Raw genomic sequence first — 22,644 nt, forward strand, 5'->3', positions numbered from 1 at the left:
CCAAGACAACAGATAAAGGTCAGACATTTTGTAATTCAACATGGCTGCTCATATATTCCAATGTAAGCCTTTTCCTATGCTCTGCTATAGCTCTCCTTGCACTGGCTCTCCCATTTAAAATGCCAATTTATCCTCGGCTGAATGCTATCAGTGCAGCCATTACTCCACATTCACTGCAGAAACCATCCTCTTTGCCTCTCCCTCTATTCTCTCTCTCTCTCTCTCTTTGCCTGCCTCTCTCTACCTACCTCGGTCTCTGCCTCTCTCTATCTTTCTCTCTGTCTCTCTCTCTCCAGTGGGTACTGGCAGTGCTTCGCCATTGCCGGTCTAATTGTGCATTCTGACTAGACAAGGGAGTCATTAAGCAGTAATTACACACATGTTGTTTTCGGCAAACATCTCTATTTGGATTGCTTTGCATGGTAATTGTTCAGCAGGGACCACCTCTCGCAATGTTTCACAGTGTGAAACGTGGTGGAGAGAAAGAGAGACAGGGAGAAAGAGGGAGAGTGTGAGAGACAGAGAGAGAGAGAGAGTGTGTGAGGGAGAGGGGGGGGGGGAGTGATGGCCCAGAACTAGGTCAGGCCTTGCCATCATCGACGAGCATGGCTCTTCAAAAATAATGAACCCACAAGGTGGAAGTAATGCTAACTAGCGTATCTAGGGAATACATGTAATATTTACAGAGTGCTAATGGTAGAATACAATGTTGCTGTCTTTTCATCTTGGCTTGCCGGATTGTTCAATGCTGGATTTGAAAATTACAGGCTGCATTGAAGAAACCCTTTGATGGATGGGGTAATATGACTAACCTAATGCTACCATGCTACTATGGAACATCTGGGGAGCTGTATGTCCTTATTTCCTCTTGCACATCAATACAACTATCCCACACACCTGGGTTCAAATACTATTTGAAATGATTTCAAGTACTTTATAAGGGTTTGATTGAGCTGGCCTGGCGCAATGGAACCAAACGTGTAGCTGCAAAAGTACTAACAAAGACCGTGGATAAATTAAGATATCCCACTATGTTTAAAAAGCTTTTAACCATTTAAAAAAATGGTCAGTTCCGGTCTGCTTAATGGGGTGGTTCTCCCATAGGCAACAATGCATTAGCAGTTGGGTCTGGTCTGCTTAGTTCATTGACTGTAACGTAACCAGAACCTGAGGGTAACCTGAGGGTAGGTAACAACATCTCCACCCCGCTCATCCTCAACACTGGGGCCCCACAAGGGTGCGTTCTGAGCCCTCTCCTGTACTCCCTGTTCACCCACGACTGCGTGGCCATGCACGCCTCCAACTCAATCATCAAGTTTGCGGACGACACTACAGTGGTAGGCTTGATTACCAACAATGACGAGACGGCCTACAGGGAGGAGGTGAGGGCCCTCGGAGTGTGGTGTCAGGAAAATAACCTCACACTCAACGTCAACAAAACAAAGGAGATGATTGTGGACTTCAGGAAACAGCAGAGGGAGCACCCCCCTATCCACATCGACGGGACAGTAGTGGAGAGGGTAGTAAGTTTTAAGTTCCTCGGTGTACTCATCACGGACAAACTGAATTGGTCCACCCTCACAGACAGCTTTGTGAAGAAGGCGCAGCAGCGCCTCTTCAACCTCAGGAGGCTGAAGAAATTCGGCTTGTCACCAAAAGCACTCACAAACTTCTACAGATGCACAATCGAGAGCATCCTGTCGGGCTGTATCACCGCCTGGTACGGCAACTGCTCCGCCCACAACCGTAAGGCTCTCCAGAGGGTAGTGAGGTCTGCACAACACATCACCGGGGGCAAACTACCTGCCCTCCAGGACACCTACACCACCCGATGTCACAGGAAGGCCATAAAGATCATCAAGGACAATAACCACCCGAGCCACTGTCTGTTCACCCCGCTATCATCCAGAAGGCGAGGTCAGTACAGGTGCATCAAAGCAGGGACCGAGAGACTGAAAAACAGCTTCTATCTCAAGGCCATCAGACTGTTAAACGGCCACCACTAACATTTAGTGGCCGCTGCCAACATACTGACTCAACTCCAGCCACTTTAATAATGGGAATTGATGGAAATGTATGTATAAATGTACCACTAGCCACTTTAAACAATGCCACTTAATATAATGTTTACCCATACCCTACATTACTCATCTCATATGTATATACTGTACTCTATATCATCTACTGCATCTTGCCATCTTTATGTAATACATGTATCACTAGCCACTTTAAACTATGCCACTTTATGTTTATATACCCTACATTACTCATCTCATATGTATATACTGTACTCTATACCATCTACTGCATCTTGCCTATGCCGTTCTGTACCATCACTCATTCATATATCTTTATGTACATATTCTTTATCCCTTTACACTTGTGTGTATAAGGTAGTAGTTGTGGAATTGTTATGTTAGATTACTCGTTGGTTATTACTGCATTGTCGGAACTAGAAGCACAAGCATTTCGCTACACTCGCATTAACATCTGCTAACCATGTGTATGTGACAAATAACAGATCATTTGATTTGATTTGAAATAAATTAGGGAGGATGTCTCGCTTCCTCTTCCATCTCTGGTGCTAAACTTGGTACTCTGGTACCCCTGGTAGGTTACAGCAAACACTCAAAGTATTTGAAGATTTCAAATGTGTACCCATGTCTGCTAACCCACCATTATACTAAAGAATCCATTCCCCTTGGTGGGCTAGCCAAAGTTAAAACACTTCAAACACCTTACATAGGCCTGACTTCACATTTTAGCTTGCAGCATAGGCATACTGCTGGACGGCAGTAAGAAAACAAACAGGCTGATCAATTAGACCACTCCATTGGGTTCTATTCACTAGGCACCAAATGGGACTGAAGAACTGAAGGGAAAAATGTGAAGGTCCAATGCAGTTGTTTCTATCTCAATATCAAATCATTTCTGGGTAACAATTAAGTACCTAACTTTGATCGTGTTTCAATTAAAATGGTCAAAAAGAAACAACAATAGCTTCTTAGCAAAGAGCAACAGTATTTCTAACAGTTTTTTAATTAAATGTTTTATGTTGACGCAGAAAGTAGGCAACATACTGGAGTAACTGTGGGAGAGCGAAGTCTTGCATCTTGCTCATTTCAATATCCTAGCCTATTCATTGATGATACTGTAGGCCCTGCTTTACTGAAGTCGCAAGACATTGCAAGCCAAGAAATTGTGAAATACAGCATTCCATTTGCGTGATACAGCTTTTGATTGCCGATAGATAGGCCTAGTGCACGGTTCTGACTGTCTGCCTGGTGGCCGACCTACCTATACTGCGCCTATACTGAAAGATGCAAGTGTTTGTGTTCTAGGAAGTACAGCAACTAATCAGTCTCCTCCATTCCAAAAATACTGAATCTTTGGAGTCTTGACACTCCCAAATGGGAGTCGACACCGGGAGTCGACATGCAAGGAGTCGAGGAATCAATCATTTTGGAGTCGACTCTCCACCAATACGTCATCGTTGTTAACAGTTGGAAAAACGGCAGAGAAAGGCAAGCGACAGCAGCTGTCCTGTATGGCAATACTTTGAAAAGTTAAATGAATCAAAAATGCTAACTTTGCGAGGTGGAATTGAGTGTGCAAAGCTGTCATTAACGCAAAGGGTGGCTTCTTTGAAGAATCTAAAATTATAAATATATTTTGATTTGTTTAGCACTTTTTTGGTTACTACACGATTCCATTTGCGTTATTTCATAGTGTTGATATCTTCACTATTATTATACAATGTAGAATATAGTCAAAATAAAGAGGAACCCTTGAATGAGTAGGTGTATCCAAACTTTTGACTCGTACTGTATGTTAAAATAAATAATTTAGATACAGTAGTAAAACCAGATAAACAGTTCTACAACTGAACATCAAGATTCAACAAAGTGCTTGCCTTGCCATAAAAGGCTTAGTGATATGGCGTATCCATTATTATAAACTGGGTGGTTTGAGCCCTGAATGCTGATTGGCTGAAAGCCGTGATATATCAGACCGTATGCAACGGATATGGCAAAAAAGTACTTTTTACTCTTCTAATTATGTTGGTAACGAGTTTAACATAGCAATAACGCACCTCTGGGGTGTGTGGTATATGGCCAATATGCTTTACCACGGCAAAGGGCTGTATCTCCAGGCACTTCGCATTGCGTCGTGCGGAGAACAGCTCTTAGCTGTGTTATATTGGCCATATACCACACCCCCTCAGGCCTTATTGCTTAGTTATAGTTCAGGACTCTACGGGGACATTTCTTTACAAGGAGTACATGATGTATAAATCGCTGCCAACGTGGCTGGTGAAATAGACATTCTTACCAATGACAAAATCTACCTGTATTTGGTGGGTGGTGGGTGTTATTTTCCAACCCTGCTCGTAGTGTAGAAACATATATAAAACACATGGAAATCATGTTTTTTGACTGCACTGGGCCTTTAAGTAAAGTAATATCTCAATCCCAGGGGAAGTGGTCTCGGACCCATACACATTGGTGGCTACATGTCACCGTGTACCATGGTAGAAAGAAAAACTTTTGACAGCGATTTATTTTTTGTCAATTTATAAGAGAATCTATGAAGAGAAAGTGTATGATACTTGTGACTTTAAAAGCTTTCGCCAGTACAGTACACTAACTCTCACTAAAAATAATTATCTCACCAAGCGGAATTAACAAGCACTGCTCAGACATTCTGTGAAGAAAGGGGTGCAGTAGAGGGACTCATGCAATATGCATGTCTGTTTGAGCACCCTACTTCTCCATCTCCCCGTTCTCCCTTTTCCTTTCGGTGCAATTAACTGAACAAGGTCCTCGCCAACCTCAACCTCAACAATTCCTGAAACAATGTGTGACTGAATTTTGTGAGGGCCCAACCTGTCACAAAGAAAGAAAGAAAGAATTTAATTTAGAAAGAAAGAAAATGGAGAAAGAAGAGAATGAGAACAAGAAAATGTATCTCAGAGTTATAATGGCGACAAGGAGAGAAAAGTGTGTCTACTACAGTGACAATCCTGATGTTTTAACACACCCGGAGCAAACAATGGACATGGAACACACACACACACACACACACACACACACACACACACACACACACACACACACACACACACACACACACACACACACACACACACACACACACACACACACACACACACACACACACACACACACACACACACACACACACACACACACACACACACACACACACACAAGCCCATAAAGAGAGCAGCCTGTGGCCATGGCAACATGTGCTCTGTTGTCGTTAGATAAGGGGAAACAGGGCCTCTTCCTGGTTCTGACTGCTTGATCCCAACTACACAGAGCTGCTGCAGCAGCGCTAGTTAACATCCACCACTAGTGCCTCACATCCACCTTTTGTTTTCTCCCTCTCTACCACAGAATTCATCTGCAGATGCAAATATGTCTTTATCTATACATAGTACACAGCTCTATATTACAGATATGATCATCTCTACAGCTAGCAGTCCACACGAGCTAGACGGGTGAGTGTCAAACTCTGTGGCATTACACCTGAATGAATCCCACTACAAATGTTTATGAAATACTCCCTGTTTGCTAGTCTCATTAGCTTACCTTAGGGCCTAACTTCTACCATTAAGCAAGGTAGGCCTAATGCTACAAAACACTTAAAGACAACAAGATTCAACTCTATAACAAGAAATACAGCGAGTTAGAGAGAATATGTTCCATTGGTATTGTTATTTGGTTCAGGAATCAATGTAGTCCTAATTCAAAGTAGAGTGCTATTATTATAATATATATATATATATATATATATTCTAATATGAAGAGCAAAAGAAGGATGGATTCAACTTTTGACAATCTATGGAGGCCTGTTTTCACAGCAAATATGGGTGGTAAAAAAAAGAAAATGGCAGCCAGCTGAGATGATTTTCATCCCTCCACTTTCTGTTGCAGTCAAACCACTAGAACACAGCCGAATTTGAACAACAGAGAGATTGAAAGAGAGATTGAAGACAAAGGCACTGTGGAATGAGGTTAGGTGGGGTGTGCTTAATAAGGTCTTGTTTTCACTGCGAGAGCATACACTAGAATACAAATCTGGACGTCGATGCGATGCACAATCTCCCAATCAAGCAATGCTCACAGGTCAATAGTTGAAAGAAAGGTTGAATCAGTTTTTAGCAGGGTCGTCATGCACCCCAAAAATCAGATGCGGCACAAAGTACGTGAGGATGACTGGGGGGTGGTCCGAAGTGGGGCTTAGCCCCCCATCCAGAGAATTTATCATTTTTCAAACACCTGAAACAGCTTTTTACTGCAATCTGGAGTAATAATCATGATGATTAATTTGGTGTAAAAAAAATGTCTATTTTCCTCCATATCTAAGCATACTTCTTGAGCTGTCCTCCTGACTTGTGGTTCTTTTTTTAAATAAAATATATATGCTTCTCTGCATCGCTGCTAAAATCTGGGTAAATTGAAAGGAATGTGATTCTTATTCAGTACATTTAATTAATGCTTGCTTTTCTAAAGTCTACCAAACTTGCCAGCAGGCATGCCAGCTTAGATAGTTAGACAAGCTACCTACTATAACTTGATTGATAGCCTGAAATGGCTTCTTGGTACATGTAGCTAGTTATGAGGATGGGAGATTGGGAACCTACAGTGCATTCAGAAAGTATTCAGACCCCTTGACTTTTTCCAAATTTTGTTACGTTACAGACTTATTTTAAAATGGAATAAATATGTTTTCCCCTCATCGATCTACACACAACATCCCATAATGACAAAGCACATTTATCGAAAAAAAAGTTTTCCGACTTTTTACTCAGTGCTTTGTTGAAGCAACTTTGGCAGCAATTACAGCCTCAAGTTTTCTTGGGTATGGCGCTAAAAGCTTGGCACACTTGTATTTGGGGAGTTTCTCCCATTCTTCTCTGCATATCCTCTCAGATCTTCTGTCAGGTTTCAAGACTGGGCTCTGGCTGGGCCACTCAAGGATATTCAGAGACTTGTCCCAAAGTCACTCCTGCGTTATCTTGGGTGTGTGCTTAGGGTCGTTGTCCTGTTTTAAGGTGAACCTTCGCCCCAGTCTGAGCTCCTGAGAGCTCTGGAGTAGGTTTTCATCAAGGATCTCTCTGTACTTTGCTCCATTCATCTTTCCCTCAATCCTGACTAGTCTCCCAGTAAAACATCCCCCACAGCATGATGCTGCCACCACCATGCTTCACAGTAGGGATGGTGCCAGGTTTCCTCCAGACGTGACGCTTGGCATTCAGGCTAAAGAGTTGAATCTTGGTTTCATCAGACCAGAGAATCTTGTTTCTCATGGTGTGAGAGTCTTCAGGTGCCTTTTGGCAAACTCCAAGTGGGCTGTCATGTGCCTTTTACTGAGGAGTGGCTTCCGTCAGCCCACTCTACCATAAAGGCCTGATTGATGGAGTGCTGCAGAGATGGTTGTCCTTCTGGAAGATTCTCCCATCTCCACAGAAGAACTCTGGAGCTCTGTCAGAGTGACCATTGGGTTCTCGGTCACCTCCCTGACCAAGGCCCTTCTCTCCCGATTGCTCAGTTTAGCCGGGCAGCCAGCTCTAGGAAGAGTCTTGGTGGTTCCAAACTTCTTGCATTTAAGAATGATGGAGGCCACTGTGTTCTTGGGCTCCTTCAATGCTGCAGAAATTTTTTGGTACCCTTCCCCAGATCTGTGCCTCGACACAATCCTGTCTCGTAGCTCTTCAGACAATTCCTTCGACCTCATGGCTTGGTTTTTGCTCTGACACGCACAGTCAACTGTGGAACCTTATATAGACAGGCGTGTGCCTTTCCAAATCATGTCCAATCAATTGAATTTACCACAGGTGGACTCCAATCAAGTTGTAGAAACATCTCAAGGATGATCAATGGAAACAGGATGCACCTGAGCTCAATTTTGAGTCTCGTAGCAAAGGGGCTGAATACTTATGTAAATAAGGTATTTCTGTTTCTTATAACATTTATCAATGCGTGTTTTGCTTTGTCATTATGGGGTATCATGCGTAGATTGATGAGTAAATCCATTTTAGAATAAGGCTGTAATGTAATTTTTTTGTGAAAAAGTTAAGGGGTCTGAATACTTTCCGAATGCACTGTTTCTGGGCAAGCATGTATTTATTTTTAACAGGACTAATCTGAGAGGGCACGTACCCCTGTTCCCCCTATAGGCATGATGCCTTTTTAGACAGTCACCCATTTCGTCGCAATTTGATTTGGCCACTATGACCAATCTCAACCTTAACTTTCAACTCACTTGCAATGTAAAAATAATAATTTCACAATACTTACAGATAGAGTTTGGAGTTAACTCAACATGGCCTTTATTTTAGAACCAATGCCAAGACGATAGTAGAGCAACATACAGTATGCTCAAACACAGTACTAGAAAAGATGGAAGCATATATAGGAATCTAAATTTTAAAATACTGCCATAGTATAACAAAAGTGTCATTGACCTGGTCTTTTGTATAACATGGTCTAGTCAGCCCACAAAAGGGGATAGGAAATGTAAAATAGCGTCATAATAAATACTGTTTATACGCAGTGAGTCTTGGCCTATATGTTTATGTTTGCAAGTATCTTACGTGTGTGAGGGTGCATGCATCTGTGTGTGTGCCTCTTCATGAACTTGAGTATCTGTTGGTTTGACAGTGTGACGAGGATGTGTGTGTACATCAGAGAAAGTGTGTGAGCATGTGAGTAAAAGAGCCCACATGTGTGTGTGCATGGGTACATGTGTATAAAACTTGCTCACACCCCTGGAAAATGTGTACCACCCACACCGTCTTCCCCCATCCTCTCACTGTGGCCTCTGACAGCCCACCTATTAACCCGTGTCTGAGGAAACACTTCCTTAGAAATGAATAGCATCGTATCAAATTAATGAGCAAACTACAATTAGCCAGTCACTTTAGAGGGGATATTAGGTGAAACTGTAAGCTCATATGATTTGGTTAAAACGATTTCAAGTGGGCTTCTTTTTTTAGAAACAGGTCTTGCCTCTCCCTAAATAGCAGGAAACAGTAGATTGTACAGTCAAATTTCCTGCCAGTTCTTGACATTTGTAACACCACTTATCGGAATACAACAGCCACTACTCTTAAACCTTTGGATGCCGTCTACCATAGAGCCCTTCGCTTTATCACTGGTGACAGTTTAAATACACTTCACTGCATCCTGTATCAAAAGGTTAGTCCCGTTGGTAACTTCATTACTTCCTCTTTGTTTACAACTTCTGCACAAGCTTCCAACATACCTCACGTCGTTGTTGAAGTATAAAGACACGAGTCACAAAACACTTTCGCAGGGTTGTTTAACTCTTGAGGTTCCTCAGGACTTCCCCGAATTGGGTTGATGCGCTTTAAGTTTTGACGTGCCCCACTGCTGGACCAATCTGTACAACTCGTTGAAATGGGATGTTCTGGTGCCGTTTAGGCAGTTTAGGGTATTGACTGAAGACCTGGTAGCTGAGATATGTTGATGTTTTCCTTGATTTCATTTTTATTTTTTTATATATTTTTTTGTGTATTTTAACTGTTGCTTTGTATTCAAAAAAATGTTTAAAGTGTAAAATGCAGGGCTCCCTTGTAAAAGCGACTGTGGTCTCAATGGGACTTCCTGTTGAAATAAAGGTCAAATAAAAAATTTATATATTGTAGTGTAGGCTAACCTGTGCACTGGCAGAAACCTAAACATGAGCATACATAGGGTAACAAGTGGAGAGGTAGACAAGAACAGAACACAGGCACAGAGACACGCGCACATACTTGCGCACGCACAGACACACGTGTGTGCACACACACACACACACACAAACACACAAACAAACAAAAGTTACACTACATGACCAAAAATATGTGGACACTTTCACGTCGAACATCTCATTCCAAAATCATGGAAATGAATATGGAGTTGGTCCCTCCTTTGTTGCTATAACAGACTCCACTCTTCTGAAGTGTCTTTCCACTAGATGTTGTAACATTTCTGCGGGGACATGCTTCTATTCAGCCACAAGAGCATTAGTGAGGTCGGGCACTGATGTTGGACGATTAGGCCTGGCTGTCAGTCGGCGTTCCAATTCATCCCAAAGGTGTTCGTTGGGGTTGAGGTCAGGGCTCTGATCAGGCCAATCAATGATTTCGACAAACCATTTCTGTATGGACCTCGCTTTGTGCGCAGGTGCATTGTCATGCTGAAACAAGTAAAGGCCTTCCCCAAACTGTTGCCACAAAGTTGGAAGCATAGAATCGTCTAGAATGTCATTGTATACTGTAGCATTAAGGTTTCCCTTCACTAGTACTAAGGGGCCTAGCCTGAACCATGAAAAACAGCCCCAGACCCTTTTTCCTCCTCCACCAAACATTACAGTTGGAACTATTCATTGGAGCAGATAGTGTTCTCCAGGCATCCTCCAAACTCAGATTCATCCGTCAGATTGCCAGCTGGTGAAGCGTGATTCATCACTCCAGAGAACGCATTTCCACTGCTTCAGAGCCCAAGGGCGGTGAGCTTTACACAACTCCAGCCGATGCTTGGCATTGTGCTTTGTGATCTTAGGGTGCTCGGCCATGGAAACCCATATCATATCCAGATGAACAGTTCTTGTGCTGACGTTGCTTCCAGAGTCAGTTTGGACCTCGGTAGTGAGTGTTGAAACCAAGGACAGATGATTTTTACGCACTACGCTCTTCAGCACACAGCAGTCCCGTTCTGTGAGCTTGTGTGGCCTACCACTTAACGGTTGAGCCACTGTTGGTCCTAGACATTTCCACTTCACAATAACAGCACTTACAGTTGACCGGGGAAGCTCTAGCAGTGCAGAAATGTGACGAACTGACTTGTTGGAAAGGTGGCATCCTATGACGGTGCCATGTTGAAAGTCACAGAGCTCTTCAGTAAGGCCCTTCTACTGCCAATGTCTGTCTATGGAGATTGCATGGCTGTGTGTTCGATTTTTAACACCTGTCATTAATGGGTGTGGCTGAAATAGCCGAATCCACTAATTTGAAGGGGTGTCCACATACTTTTGTATACATAGTTTATGTCTACCTCACCCATCCACCCACAAACTACACCAAAGAGTATACTGTACTGTAGACACACACAAAGCCACACACACACATTAAAATGTAATGGCAAGGTGCAGCCGTGGAGCGGGGAGGGGAAGGAGTTTGTGTGTGTGTGTCTGTGTGTGTGTGCGTGTGCGTCTGCACGTGTGTGTGGGTGTGTATGTGGGGTTTCTCTGGCGGGGGAGAGGATGCAGAGCAGAACCCACTTTTAACTGAATCTGGTAAACAGCGATGGGGAGATAAAGGGCAGAGTGAATGTCACATTACCCCAGCCCTTTGCCTCTGCTCACCACAACATCAGATAACGGCAGTGGAAGAAAAAAAAGTCTGGTTTCCTCTAGCATATAATTGGTTATCTTAATGCAATCTACTGCTCTCTTGCCTCCCTGCACCATATGAATGTATGAAAGAGAAAAGGAAAATAAAAAAAATGTTTTCAAAAAGTGCGGCTGAAGTTTTGACTGTTCTGGCAGTGACAAAAATAAATCATTACAAGCAAAGGAAACGTATCAGTCTATTTACATCTCTGGCTGTTTTTTCCCCCCCTGCGTGGTTCTGTGTCAAAAGGTAGACTGTTGTGTTGCTGCCTTGTGTGACTTATTGAAGAGAGCAGTGTTGTTGATGTGTATTATGTGGGATTGGACGTTTGGAGAGACAGACAACCATGGAGGAAACACAAGGGATGGTTTCATTAACTACTAGACTATAGTCGCGCCTATTTAGAGACTCGTTGATGTGTGTGTGTGTGTGTGTGTGTGTGTGTGTGTGTGTGTGTGTGTGTGTGTGTGTGTGTGTGTGTGTGTGTGTGTGTGTGTGTGTGTGTGTGTGTGTGTGTGTGTGTGTGTGTGTGTGTGTGTGTGTGTGTGTGTGTACCTTCCCTTCATACAAGTGCCTCTGGGTTTTCTTGTTGGCATGTCGGAGGACCACTAATGCGCTAATTCTAGACTCTAGAGAGCGTTAATTCGTGGATCACAACCTTCAAGGGGCTCAGCACCGACCCATGGGGAACACCCTCTGGGGCTTTAGTATAGAGGAAGGTTAGGGGGGCCTTAGCCATATCTCACCCCAGCAGTGGGCAATCTTTTCCCAGCTGGGTTGGAGCCTGGGGGTGGGGTACCGTGGAGGAGCCGAATTCCTCGTTCACCCACACCGTACCGGGCCTGTGGTGAGAGAGACAGGGGGGAGAGAGAAAGAAAGAGTGAGAGAGACAGGAGAGAGAGAAGAGCAGAAGGGGAGAAAAGAAGAGGGAGGCCCTTTAGGAGTTACAAGCAGGGCATTTTCAAAAGGAACATATCAATCCGCGTAATACCCTCCCCTCTCCACCCTTCCCTCCACATGCGTGCAGGGGGAGGGGTAATGACATGGGTCTCAAACAGTGGTTCCATACAGTGCAACGCTGCACGAGGAAGAATGGAGGTTAATGAGCTGACATTATCGGCCACTCCCCATGCCCCTCAACCCCCAACAGAGAGTGGGGCTGAACACTGGCACAGAGCCAAGGCTCTGGAGACTAGTGGAGAACCATAGAGCTCTCAAGCCTCATAGTAGTGGCTGGCTGGCCTAAACTAGAGCAATCTATACGGCACTGGAGGCTGCTGAGGGGAGAACGGCTCATAATAATGGCCGGAACGGAGCAAATGGAATGGCATCAAACACCTGGTAACCATGTGTTTGATGTATTTGATACAATTCCACCTATTCCACTCCAGTCATTAACACAAGCCCATTCTTCCCAATTAAGGTGTCACCAACCTCCTGTGCTATTCGGGCTAGGATGTATAACAGGAAAGAGAGGTCACTGTGAATTGTAACCATTGAGGATTCAAAATCAAATGTATACACACACACACACACAAAAACACATACATAAGAACACACACTACACACTCACAGATGCACACATAAAGTATTCAGACTCCTTGACTTTTTTCACATTTTGTTACATTACAGCCTTATTCTAAAATGGATTGCATTTAAAAAAAATCCTCAGTAATCTACACACAATACCCCATAATGACAAAGCAAAAACATTTTGCAAATGCATTAAAAATGAAAAACAGAAATACCTTATTTATATAAGTATTCAGATCCTTTAATATGAGACTCGAAATTGAGTTCAGGTGCATCCTGTTTCCATTGATCATGGAAACAGGTTGTTTCGACAACCTGATTGGAGTCCACCTGTGATAAATTTAATAGATTGGACATGATTTGGAAAGGCACACACCTGTTTATATAAGGTCCCACTATATATGAACCCAATGGTCACTCTCACTAAGCTCCAGAGTTCCTCTATGGAGATGGGAGAACCTTCCAGAAGCACAACCATCCCTGTAGCACTCCACTGATCAGGTATTTATGGTGGAGTGGCCAGACAGAAGACATTCCTCAGCAAAAGGCACGACAGCCCGCTTGGAGTTTGCCAAAATGCACCTAAAGACTCTCAGACCATGAGAAACAAGATTCTCTGGTCTGATGAAACCAAGATTCAACTCTTTGGCCTGAATGCCAAGCGTCACATCTGGAGGAAACCTGGTACCATCCCTACAGTGAAGCATGGTGTTGGTAGCATCATGCTGTGGGGGTGTTTTTCAGTGGCAAGGACTGGGGGACTAGTCAGGCTTGAGGGAAAGATAAACGGAGCAAAGTATCCTTGAGATCCTTGATGAAAACCTGCTCCAGAGCGCTCAGGACCTGGAGTGAAGGTTCACCTTCCAACATTACAACAACCTTAAGCACACAGCCAAGACAATGTAGGAGTGGCTTCGGGACATGTCCTTGAGTGGCCCAACCAGAGCCCGGACTTGAACTCAATCGAACATCTCTGGAGAGACCTAAAATTAGCTTTGCATCAACACTCCCCATCCAACCTGACAGAGCTTGAGAGGATCTGAAGAGAAGAATGGGACAAAGTCCCCAAATACAGGTGTGCAATGCTTGTAGCATCATACCCAAAAAGAGTTGAGGCTGTAATTGCTGCCATAGGTGCTTCAACAAAGTATTGAGTAAAGTGTAATTTTTTTTATTGTTAATAAATAAGCAAACATTACTAAAAACCTATTTTTGCTTTGTCATTTTGGGGTATTGTGTATAGATTCATGAGGGGAAAAAACGATTTAATCAATTTTAGAATAAGGCTGTAACCTAACAAAATGTCAAGGGATCTGAATACTTTCCCAAGGCCCTGTACAAGCACCACATGCACACGTTTCAGAATGTATGCACACCTCTGAGCACCACGCTTAAAAACATCTACCAAGCCACACTGCCTTGCTGTACAGCAGTTAGGAACACAGCATGTGCAGCCGAGGTACACACACCGAAACCAGGGCCTCAAAGCGTTGTGGTGTGGCTGTGGCCTATCACCTTAAAGGACATGACGAAATAACCAATCAGGCCATTGACAGCTCCCCTATTTCTCGTTTGTCACATGGTTTGTGGGTGAATAAAAAGTTAAATAAAGCCTCAGCAGCCTTTTATGTTGCATCACCGGAAGCCAGTGTGAAGATGCCTCCCACACATGGGTAGCGGAGAGTTGCAAAAGGTGTAAGTTGATCAAGCCTTGTTTCTAGGAAACCATACACAAAATGTCAAATTTGACCAAATATTTAGGAAGAGGACATTATTTCATGGAGTCTGTGAAGGAATAAACCACATAGAAAAAGTGGTAAGCAAGTCAGCGGCAAAAAACGTAGTCAAATTTATCCAGGGGTACGCGCAATGCCGTCAGGGGTACGCAAAATAAAAATGTGATTCACATTTTCAAACAGGCCATTTAGATTGTCCAATACATTTGGGTGATGTTTTTTCTCTCGCCTCAGTAGCCTCGTTTCACTGCCAAAAATAAAATTAAGCCATCTAGTGTTCAGCGAAACAACAACACAATGTCAAATACAGGTAATAATTAACATCCAATCACATTAACCTTTACTCTCTCGAGGAAATTCCACAAACGGTCCATATGTAGCCAGATGTAGCTGCTGCTCATTCTGTTTGCTTGAAAATTGATATATGGTTAAAAAATGTAAAGCCCGCATCCATAGAGACACATACCAGCTCCACTGGTAGTACCAGTGGTACTACACCTGCACCTGTCGACGACACAAGTTGCTCTGCTTCCACGAGCACATCCAATGCTAGCAGCCGAAGAGCTACTGCCCCATTACCTGGGAAAGCACCGAACAACAGACAGGGACGTTGGACCATCGAAGAGGCGCAAATATGATGAGAACTACATTGATTTAGGGTTCAATTATATTGAGAGTAGTGCCTTTCCTCAGCCACAGTGTGTTATACATTGCGCAGACATTTAGAAACAAAACATGCCAATTTGAAAAATAAGCCACAGGAGTTTTTTTGAGCGAGAATTAAGACGACTTTCGAGTAGTAAGTCGCAAATTCTATGCGTTACAGCAATTTGAGTGGCACAGCTCCTGGGAAATGTCCGTTACGTTTATGGGGGGTCAATTAAGGAAGACATCCTCTTCTGAAAACCATTGGAAACCAGGACAACAGGAGATGATATCAAATGGACTTTGGTGGTCAAGATGTGTTGGTATCTGTACTGATGGCGCAAAAGCCATCAATCTCTTGTGTATTTTCTGCATTATGCAATGATATGGGCAGTGACCATGTAACGCTTTTACAACATACAGAAGTGTGCTGGTTTTCAAGGGGCAAAGTATTGACACGTTTTTTTGAATTGAGAGACAAGCTTAAAGTTTTCTTTACTGAACATAATTTTCACTTGTCTGACCACTTGCATGATGACGAGTTTCTCAAACGACTGGCCTATCTGGGTGATATTTTTTCTCGCCTGAAAGATCTGAATCTAGGATTACAGGGACTCTCCACAACTATATTCAACTATATTATATGCGGGACAAAATTGAGGCTATGATTAAGAAGTTGGAGCTCTTCTCTGTCTGCATTTCCATCATTGTCTGATTTGTTTGTGTGCAAATGAACTCAAGCTTACGGACAATGTCAAATGTGATATAGCGAAGCACCTGAGTGAGCTGGGTGCGCAATTACGCATGTACACACACAACTGGATTCGTTATCCCTTTCATGCCCTGCCTCCAGTCCACTTACCAATATCTGAACAAGAGAGCCTCATCGAAATTGCAACGAGTGGTTCTGTGAAATATTAATTTAATCAGAAGCCACTGCCAGAGTTCTGGATAGGGCTGCGAGTATCCTGCCTTGGCAAATCACACTGTTAAGACATTCATGCCCTTTGCAACCACGTACCTATGTGAGAGTGGATTCTCAGCCCTCACTAACATGAAAACGAAACACAGGCACAGACTGTGTGTGGAAAATTATTTAAGACTGAGATTCTCTCCAATACAACCCAACATTGCAGAGTTATGTGCATCCTTTCAAGCACACCCTTCTCATTAACCTGTGGGGAGTTATTCACCATTTTTGATGAACAAATAATGTTTGTAAGATGGCTAAACAAAGAGCAAAATGATTGATTATTATTTGTGCACTGGACCTATAAGAGCTTTTTGTCACTTCCCACGAGCCGCAAATACATTTTGCGTAGAGTGTGTGTGTGTGGCAGGCTTACAATGATGACAAAAAAACAACATTTGAGAGTGCGCTTGACCCTGGTGCTAGAGGGGGTTGAATGTTTGAAGGGGTACGGGACTATGAAAAGTTTGCGAACCACTGTTAGAGGTTTCATGATGCTGGTATCTAAACCAAAGTAGATCATTTTAAGATTGTTCTATACATCAGTTGGGGTTTCAATAAGCTTCAATATGAGGTCCTAAAACTAGCATGAAAGTGCATCCTTGTAGATGTGTGGGCTAATATACAATAATAATATTGTTGCTAATATAATAAAAATGTTAGCCTTGGTGTAAGTTGAGCAAATGGCTGAGCCAATGACAAGATGAGCAAATTGTTGAGTATTCTTCCCAGACGTAATGCAAGGCATTATCGCTGGGATATTGGGTAACAACAGAGCATATGTGATTTTTTTTTTTTAAGTGCAAAGTGTTTGTTAGGTTTTAAGCCTGTGTTAAAACATGCTTAAAATAATTAAAATACAAAAAAAGCTCATGTGATTGTGTTCAATTGTGTATTGGAAATAAAGATATACATGGATTGAAAAAGGTAGCAGTAATATTTAATTCAGTACAGAAATGTGTAGGTGGCTTAACATACCCTGTCCCAAGGCTCAACGTACCCCATACCCGGGGTAAGTTGTGCCAAGAGACCACTATTATCGGACAAGCTATGTTCTCAAAACTGTAAGGTTAACATGAATTCTGATTATTTCCAGGGATGCACAACATCCTGAAATATATAGAAAGAATACTATTGTTGTAAAGAATACTATTGAAAGAATACTATTGTTCCCTTGATGGAGTGATGCTGAATGTAAAAATGTCTCAACTTACCCCTCTCCCCAAAGTACAGTGGTGAGAGAAAGAGAGAACGAGAGAGAAAGAACAAGAGGTAAAGCACGGTTAAACCGTCATAAAACTTAAATGGCTTCGCAAACAGATGAGAAATGAGCCTGCTGCTAGCTACTGCAAGCAAACTACATTTCAAGACCCTACCTACGTTAAAAAAAGAACAGAAAAAAGACCCTGCTTCCCTCAGCGTTGGCACAGGGCAGATGTGTTTGTTTGCCAGTGAGACTTCCCCTAGGAGAGCTGGCGCATGTAAGCCCTGGCTACTCATCTACCAGCCTGTCGCCAGTCTGGCTCAATGAGGAGCTCCATTACCCCCCTATTGGGAGAACAAGTGGATCCATACAACCCCACTGATATAGAGATATGTTTAAGGCTCGGTGGTCACAACCACAAGATGCTACTAACTTGGGGATGTGCGGTGGGCATGGTTCTGTATTTCCTCATAATTGTTTCTCAATCTAATGCTACTGTGTGTGTTTGTTGGTCGACAGGCAGCTTTTATGTTGATGATTCAAAACTAGAAAGAATGGAAAAGTTAAGAAATTGAGGACAAAGGATTAGGTAGGTAGTTCACAAAGCTTTCTTGTGCACAAATAACAAGACAGTTGTGCTCAATGTGTTTTCCTTCAGACATTCTCCTCGCCATAGCCTATGGCCTCAAATGGAAATGACATTTTTAAGAACCTCTGCAAATACAATTCTTTGAACATTTGAAGAAGGTTTTACTTGCAACGTTTGTGTCATACGGTTATTTGAAAATGATTCTGTGTAATTAGAAATGTAAAAAGCAGAGAAGATAAAGGATATACCAAGCTATCCGCCGTACAGGAAAACACGTGACTGAGGGAAACATCTAATTGGATCAATTTGAAACAATGTGGAGCTGAATGGTTAGTTATTAAGGCCAATAGCAAATCTGTCAAGTGAATAATTTGTCAGAGGCTTGTACATTTGTAATAGTCCTAACTGGAAAGCCCTAGGAACACTAACTCTATAAAATAATAAACGGCTAATTTCACCTTGGTGCTACACTATCCAAGCAGTTCTATTATTTACAGGTAAGGAATATTGCCTCGGGCCACATTGGTTTTTTAAATATCAAAGATCCCAATGAGACAGTGAATTATCTCTGTAAAATACCCGCTGTAGCAAATATGACTAACATGAGGACATGTTCGATTTCCTCTCATTTCTTTTCTATACCAGACCTGGCTACATTTACTATTGGAAATCGTTTAAAATATGTTATCTGTGTGTGATTGAGCTTGCCTGGCTTAATTGACCAACAGAACAATCCCAATGACCATAACAACTTCAACTAGAGAGGAATCCAGCTCATGGACCAATGAAGTGAATGTCTTACAGGATACTTGCCTTTGGGGACTCTGCTGCTCTCTTCACCAACATGTTTGTAATATGTCTGCAATGTGACATACTGTATATTTAACATGGCATAATAGTGAGTGACAAAGTTTGTTGGGGCATGGACTCTACAAGGTGTCGAAAGCGTTGTACAGGGATGCTGGCCCATGTTGACTCCAATGCTTCCCACAGTTGTGTGAAGCTGGCTGGATGTCCTTTGGGTGGTGGACCATTCTTGATACACACAGGAAACTGTTGAGTGTAAACGCTCAGGCAGGACAGAATTATAGTCCAATTCACACACCTATCAATATAAAGCCTTGTCACACCTACTACCTCTGATCTGGTGGACTCACTACACACAAATAATGTCTGTAAATTATTTCTGAGTGTTGGAGTGTGCCCCCGTCTGTCCATAAATAAAAAAATATATAAAAAAATTGTGCTGTCTGGTTTGCTTAATATAAGGAATTTGATGTATAGCATTTACTTTAACTTTGTACTTTTTCAACCACTGTACTTAAGTACATTTAAAACCAGATACTTTTACAATTTTACTGAAGTAGCATTTTACTGGCTGACTTTTACTTTTACTTGAGTAATTTTCTATTAAGGTATGACAAGTATGACAATTCAGTACTTTTTCCAACACTGGTTTTCTTTGCTCTATGTCATTCTAAATCACATATAAATAATCATTAGATTGCACTTGACAGTGTTGATGAAATAAAAACAGTAATTTGTTGTGACCGTTACAAGTTTAACCACTGCTCTTGGTTGTATCTCTTCCATATTTGGTGTTGGGAGGCGGTACCATCTGAAGATGTTCCCATGGGTTGGACCAATAAAAATCAACTTGATACCATCTTCATTGTCATCTCCAGATCCTTGGCTTTCATTGGCTATATTGGCAATCAATCTACGTTGTTAAGAGCCGTTTCTGGTGATTTAAAGGGAAAGAATCAAAAAGAAACAATGAAAACAGGAATATATTCTCTTCGTGGAGGGTGGGATATTGAAATTCAGTCTGTTAGCTTGTAAATAGTTCCCATTTTTTTGTTGTTGAATTTAGCGGATTTCACTTCGAAAAAGCCCATGTTTTCACTCACGAACCTGCAGCCACTGGTTAGCTTGTCAGTTGACGTTCAAAGCTGCTTATTTATAAAACCCTCTTAGGCCTCACTCCCCCCTATCTGAGATATCTACTGCAGCCCTCATCCTCCACCTGTTCTGCCAGTCACATTCTGTTCAAGGTCCCCAAAGCACACACATCCCTGGGTCGCTCCTCTTTTCAGTTCGCTGCAGCTAGCGACTGGAACGAGCTGCAACAAACACTCAAACTGGACAGTTTTATCTCAATCTCTTCATTCAAAGACTCAATCATGGACACTCTTACTGACAGTTGTGGCTGCTTTGTGTGATGTATTGTTGTCTCTACCTTCTTGACGTTTGTGCTGTTGACTGTGCCCAATAATGTTTGTACCTTGTTTTGTGCTGCTACCATGTTGTGTTGCTACCATGTTGTTGTTATGTTGTCTTGCTACCATGCTGTGTTGTCATGTGTTGCTGCCTTGCTATGTTGTTGTCTTAGGTATCTCTTTTTGTAGTGTGTGTTTTGTCCTATATTTATATTCTATTTTTTTTAAATGTATCCCAGGCCCCCGTCCCCGCAGGAGGCCTTTTGCCTTTTGGTAGGCCGTCATTGTAAATAAGAATTTGTTCTTTTTTTATTTTTTTTTATTTTACCGTTATTTTACCAGGTAAGTTGACTGAGAACACGTTCTCATTTGCAGCAACGACCTGGGGAGTAGTTACAGGGGAGAGGAGGGGGATGAATGAGCCAATTGTAAACTGGGGATTATTAGGTGACCATGATGGTTTGAGGGCCAGATTGGGAATTTAGCCAGGACACCGGGGTTAACACCCCTACTCTTACGATAAGTGCCATGGGATCTTTAATGACCTCAGAGAGTCAGGACACCCGTTTAACGTCCCATCCGAAAGACGGCACCCTACACAGGGCAGTGTCCCCAATCACTGCCCTGGGGCATTGGGATATTTTTTAGACCAGAGGAAAGAGTGCCTCCTACTGGCCCTCCAACACCACTTCCAGCAGCATCTGGTCTCCCATCCAGGGACCGACCAGGACCAACCCTGCTTAGCTTCAGAAGCAAGCCAGCAGTGGTATGCAGGGTGGTATGCTGCTTAACTGACTTGCCTAATTAAATAAAGGTTAAATACAAAAAAACAAAAAAATAGCGCCATGCCGTTCTGCCACGGTGAGCACTTTTTGATAATGTCTGTGATGAGACATGCGTTTTGGACTATTTTTCTGACGTAATTCTCTATTGAACGGACCTATGAACCTTGAATCAATTAATAATTGTATCGGTGAACACCCTATATCGTATTGTGAGGTCCCTGGCAATTCCCACCCTACAATAATCCCTTATAACTGTATCAAATGTCCGTGGGGCTATATCCTGATAAGTCGCATACAATATTAGAAACACAAACACATTGAATGCAATGGACCAGTAAGGCCTTGTTCATTGAAAAACAGGGATAGTGTTTAAGTGCAGGTCCATGTCGTGTCCACTTATGTACTATATAAGACTACAGAATGATACTATATCCAGTATATCATTTGAGTAAGTGCAAAGAGCTTTCCCCATATGTTGCCTTGGAGTCTATAGGGGATAAGTGACACAAGTGACTGACGGCATGTGTGGGCATCCTTTTTTACATTTAGAATTAAAAGATACTAAATACAGATACATAGATGCATAAAATGTTCTACAATTATCATCATCACTGTCAAATAACATTTAAAAAGGAGCATTCATTTGTCTAGGATATGTGGGTATCCTTTTTATACCCTGTTTGAATTAAAAGTAGTAATATTTAATGTAGCTACAAAAGTTCAATCATTAAGGCCGGACTGAATGGATCGTCACTTAATTGATCTAGTAAACTCTGTAATTCACATCGCTTCCTATCTCACTCATCAGCATAGCAGGTATTTATAAGGTAGTGTCTATAATGTTACCTCATTAGCCAAGCAGATATCCGTGGTAGAGGTTATAATGGGACCTCATAAGCATAGCAGGTATTGATATGGGAGTGGCCACATTACACCATCAGCATAGCAGGTATTTACACTGAGTATACAAAACATTAAGAACACCTGCTCTTTCCATGACATAGACTGACCAGCTGAATCCAGTTGAAAGCTATGATTCCTTATTGACGGCACTTGTTAAATTCACTTCAATTAGTGTAGATGAAGGGGAGGAGACAGGTTAAAGAAGCATTTCTAAGCCTTGAGACAATTGAGACATTGATTGTGTATGTGTGCCATTCAGAGGGTGAATGGGCAAGTGCCTTTGAACGGGGTATGGTAGTAAAGAATTGCAATGATGCTGGGTGTTTCACACTCAACAGTTTCCCGTGTGTATCAAGAATGGTCCACCACCCAAAGGACATACAGCTAACTTAACAGAACCGTGGGAAGCATTAGAGTCAACATGAGCCAGCATCCCTACTTTCGAAAACTTGTAGAGTTCATGCCCCGACGAATTTAGTCTGTTCTGACGGCAAAATGGTGGGGTGCAACTCAATATTAGGAAGGTGTTCCTTACGTTTGGTATTTTCAGTGTACTGTATATGGTAGTGTTAATAAGGGTACTTCATCAGCATAGCGCCAGATCTCGCCTCCTCTTTACCGTTAACAAGTGTGCG

The 22,644-nt window shown here is 42.4% G+C and overlaps 1 protein-coding gene across 2 annotated transcripts in view; it reads right to left on the bottom strand.

Moving 5' to 3' along the window:
• LOC129824190 (TOX high mobility group box family member 2-like) overlaps window positions 1–22,644 on the bottom strand; it is a 134,460-nt gene that overhangs the window by 63,115 nt on the left and 48,701 nt on the right. Inside the window, exon 2 of one of the 2 annotated variants that reach the window (XM_055883641.1) lies at window positions 12,172–12,267. The exons of the other annotated variant lie outside the window; for it this stretch is intronic. Coding sequence (XP_055739616.1) covers window positions 12,172–12,267 — 96 coding nt within the window. The remainder of the gene's footprint in view (window positions 1–12,171; window positions 12,268–22,644) is intronic. 2 annotated transcript variants of the gene reach the window in all.

Source organism: Salvelinus fontinalis, chromosome 2, assembly GCF_029448725.1.
Source record: "Salvelinus fontinalis isolate EN_2023a chromosome 2, ASM2944872v1, whole genome shotgun sequence".
In the NCBI taxonomy this organism is placed as follows: Eukaryota; Metazoa; Chordata; class Actinopteri; order Salmoniformes; family Salmonidae; genus Salvelinus; species Salvelinus fontinalis.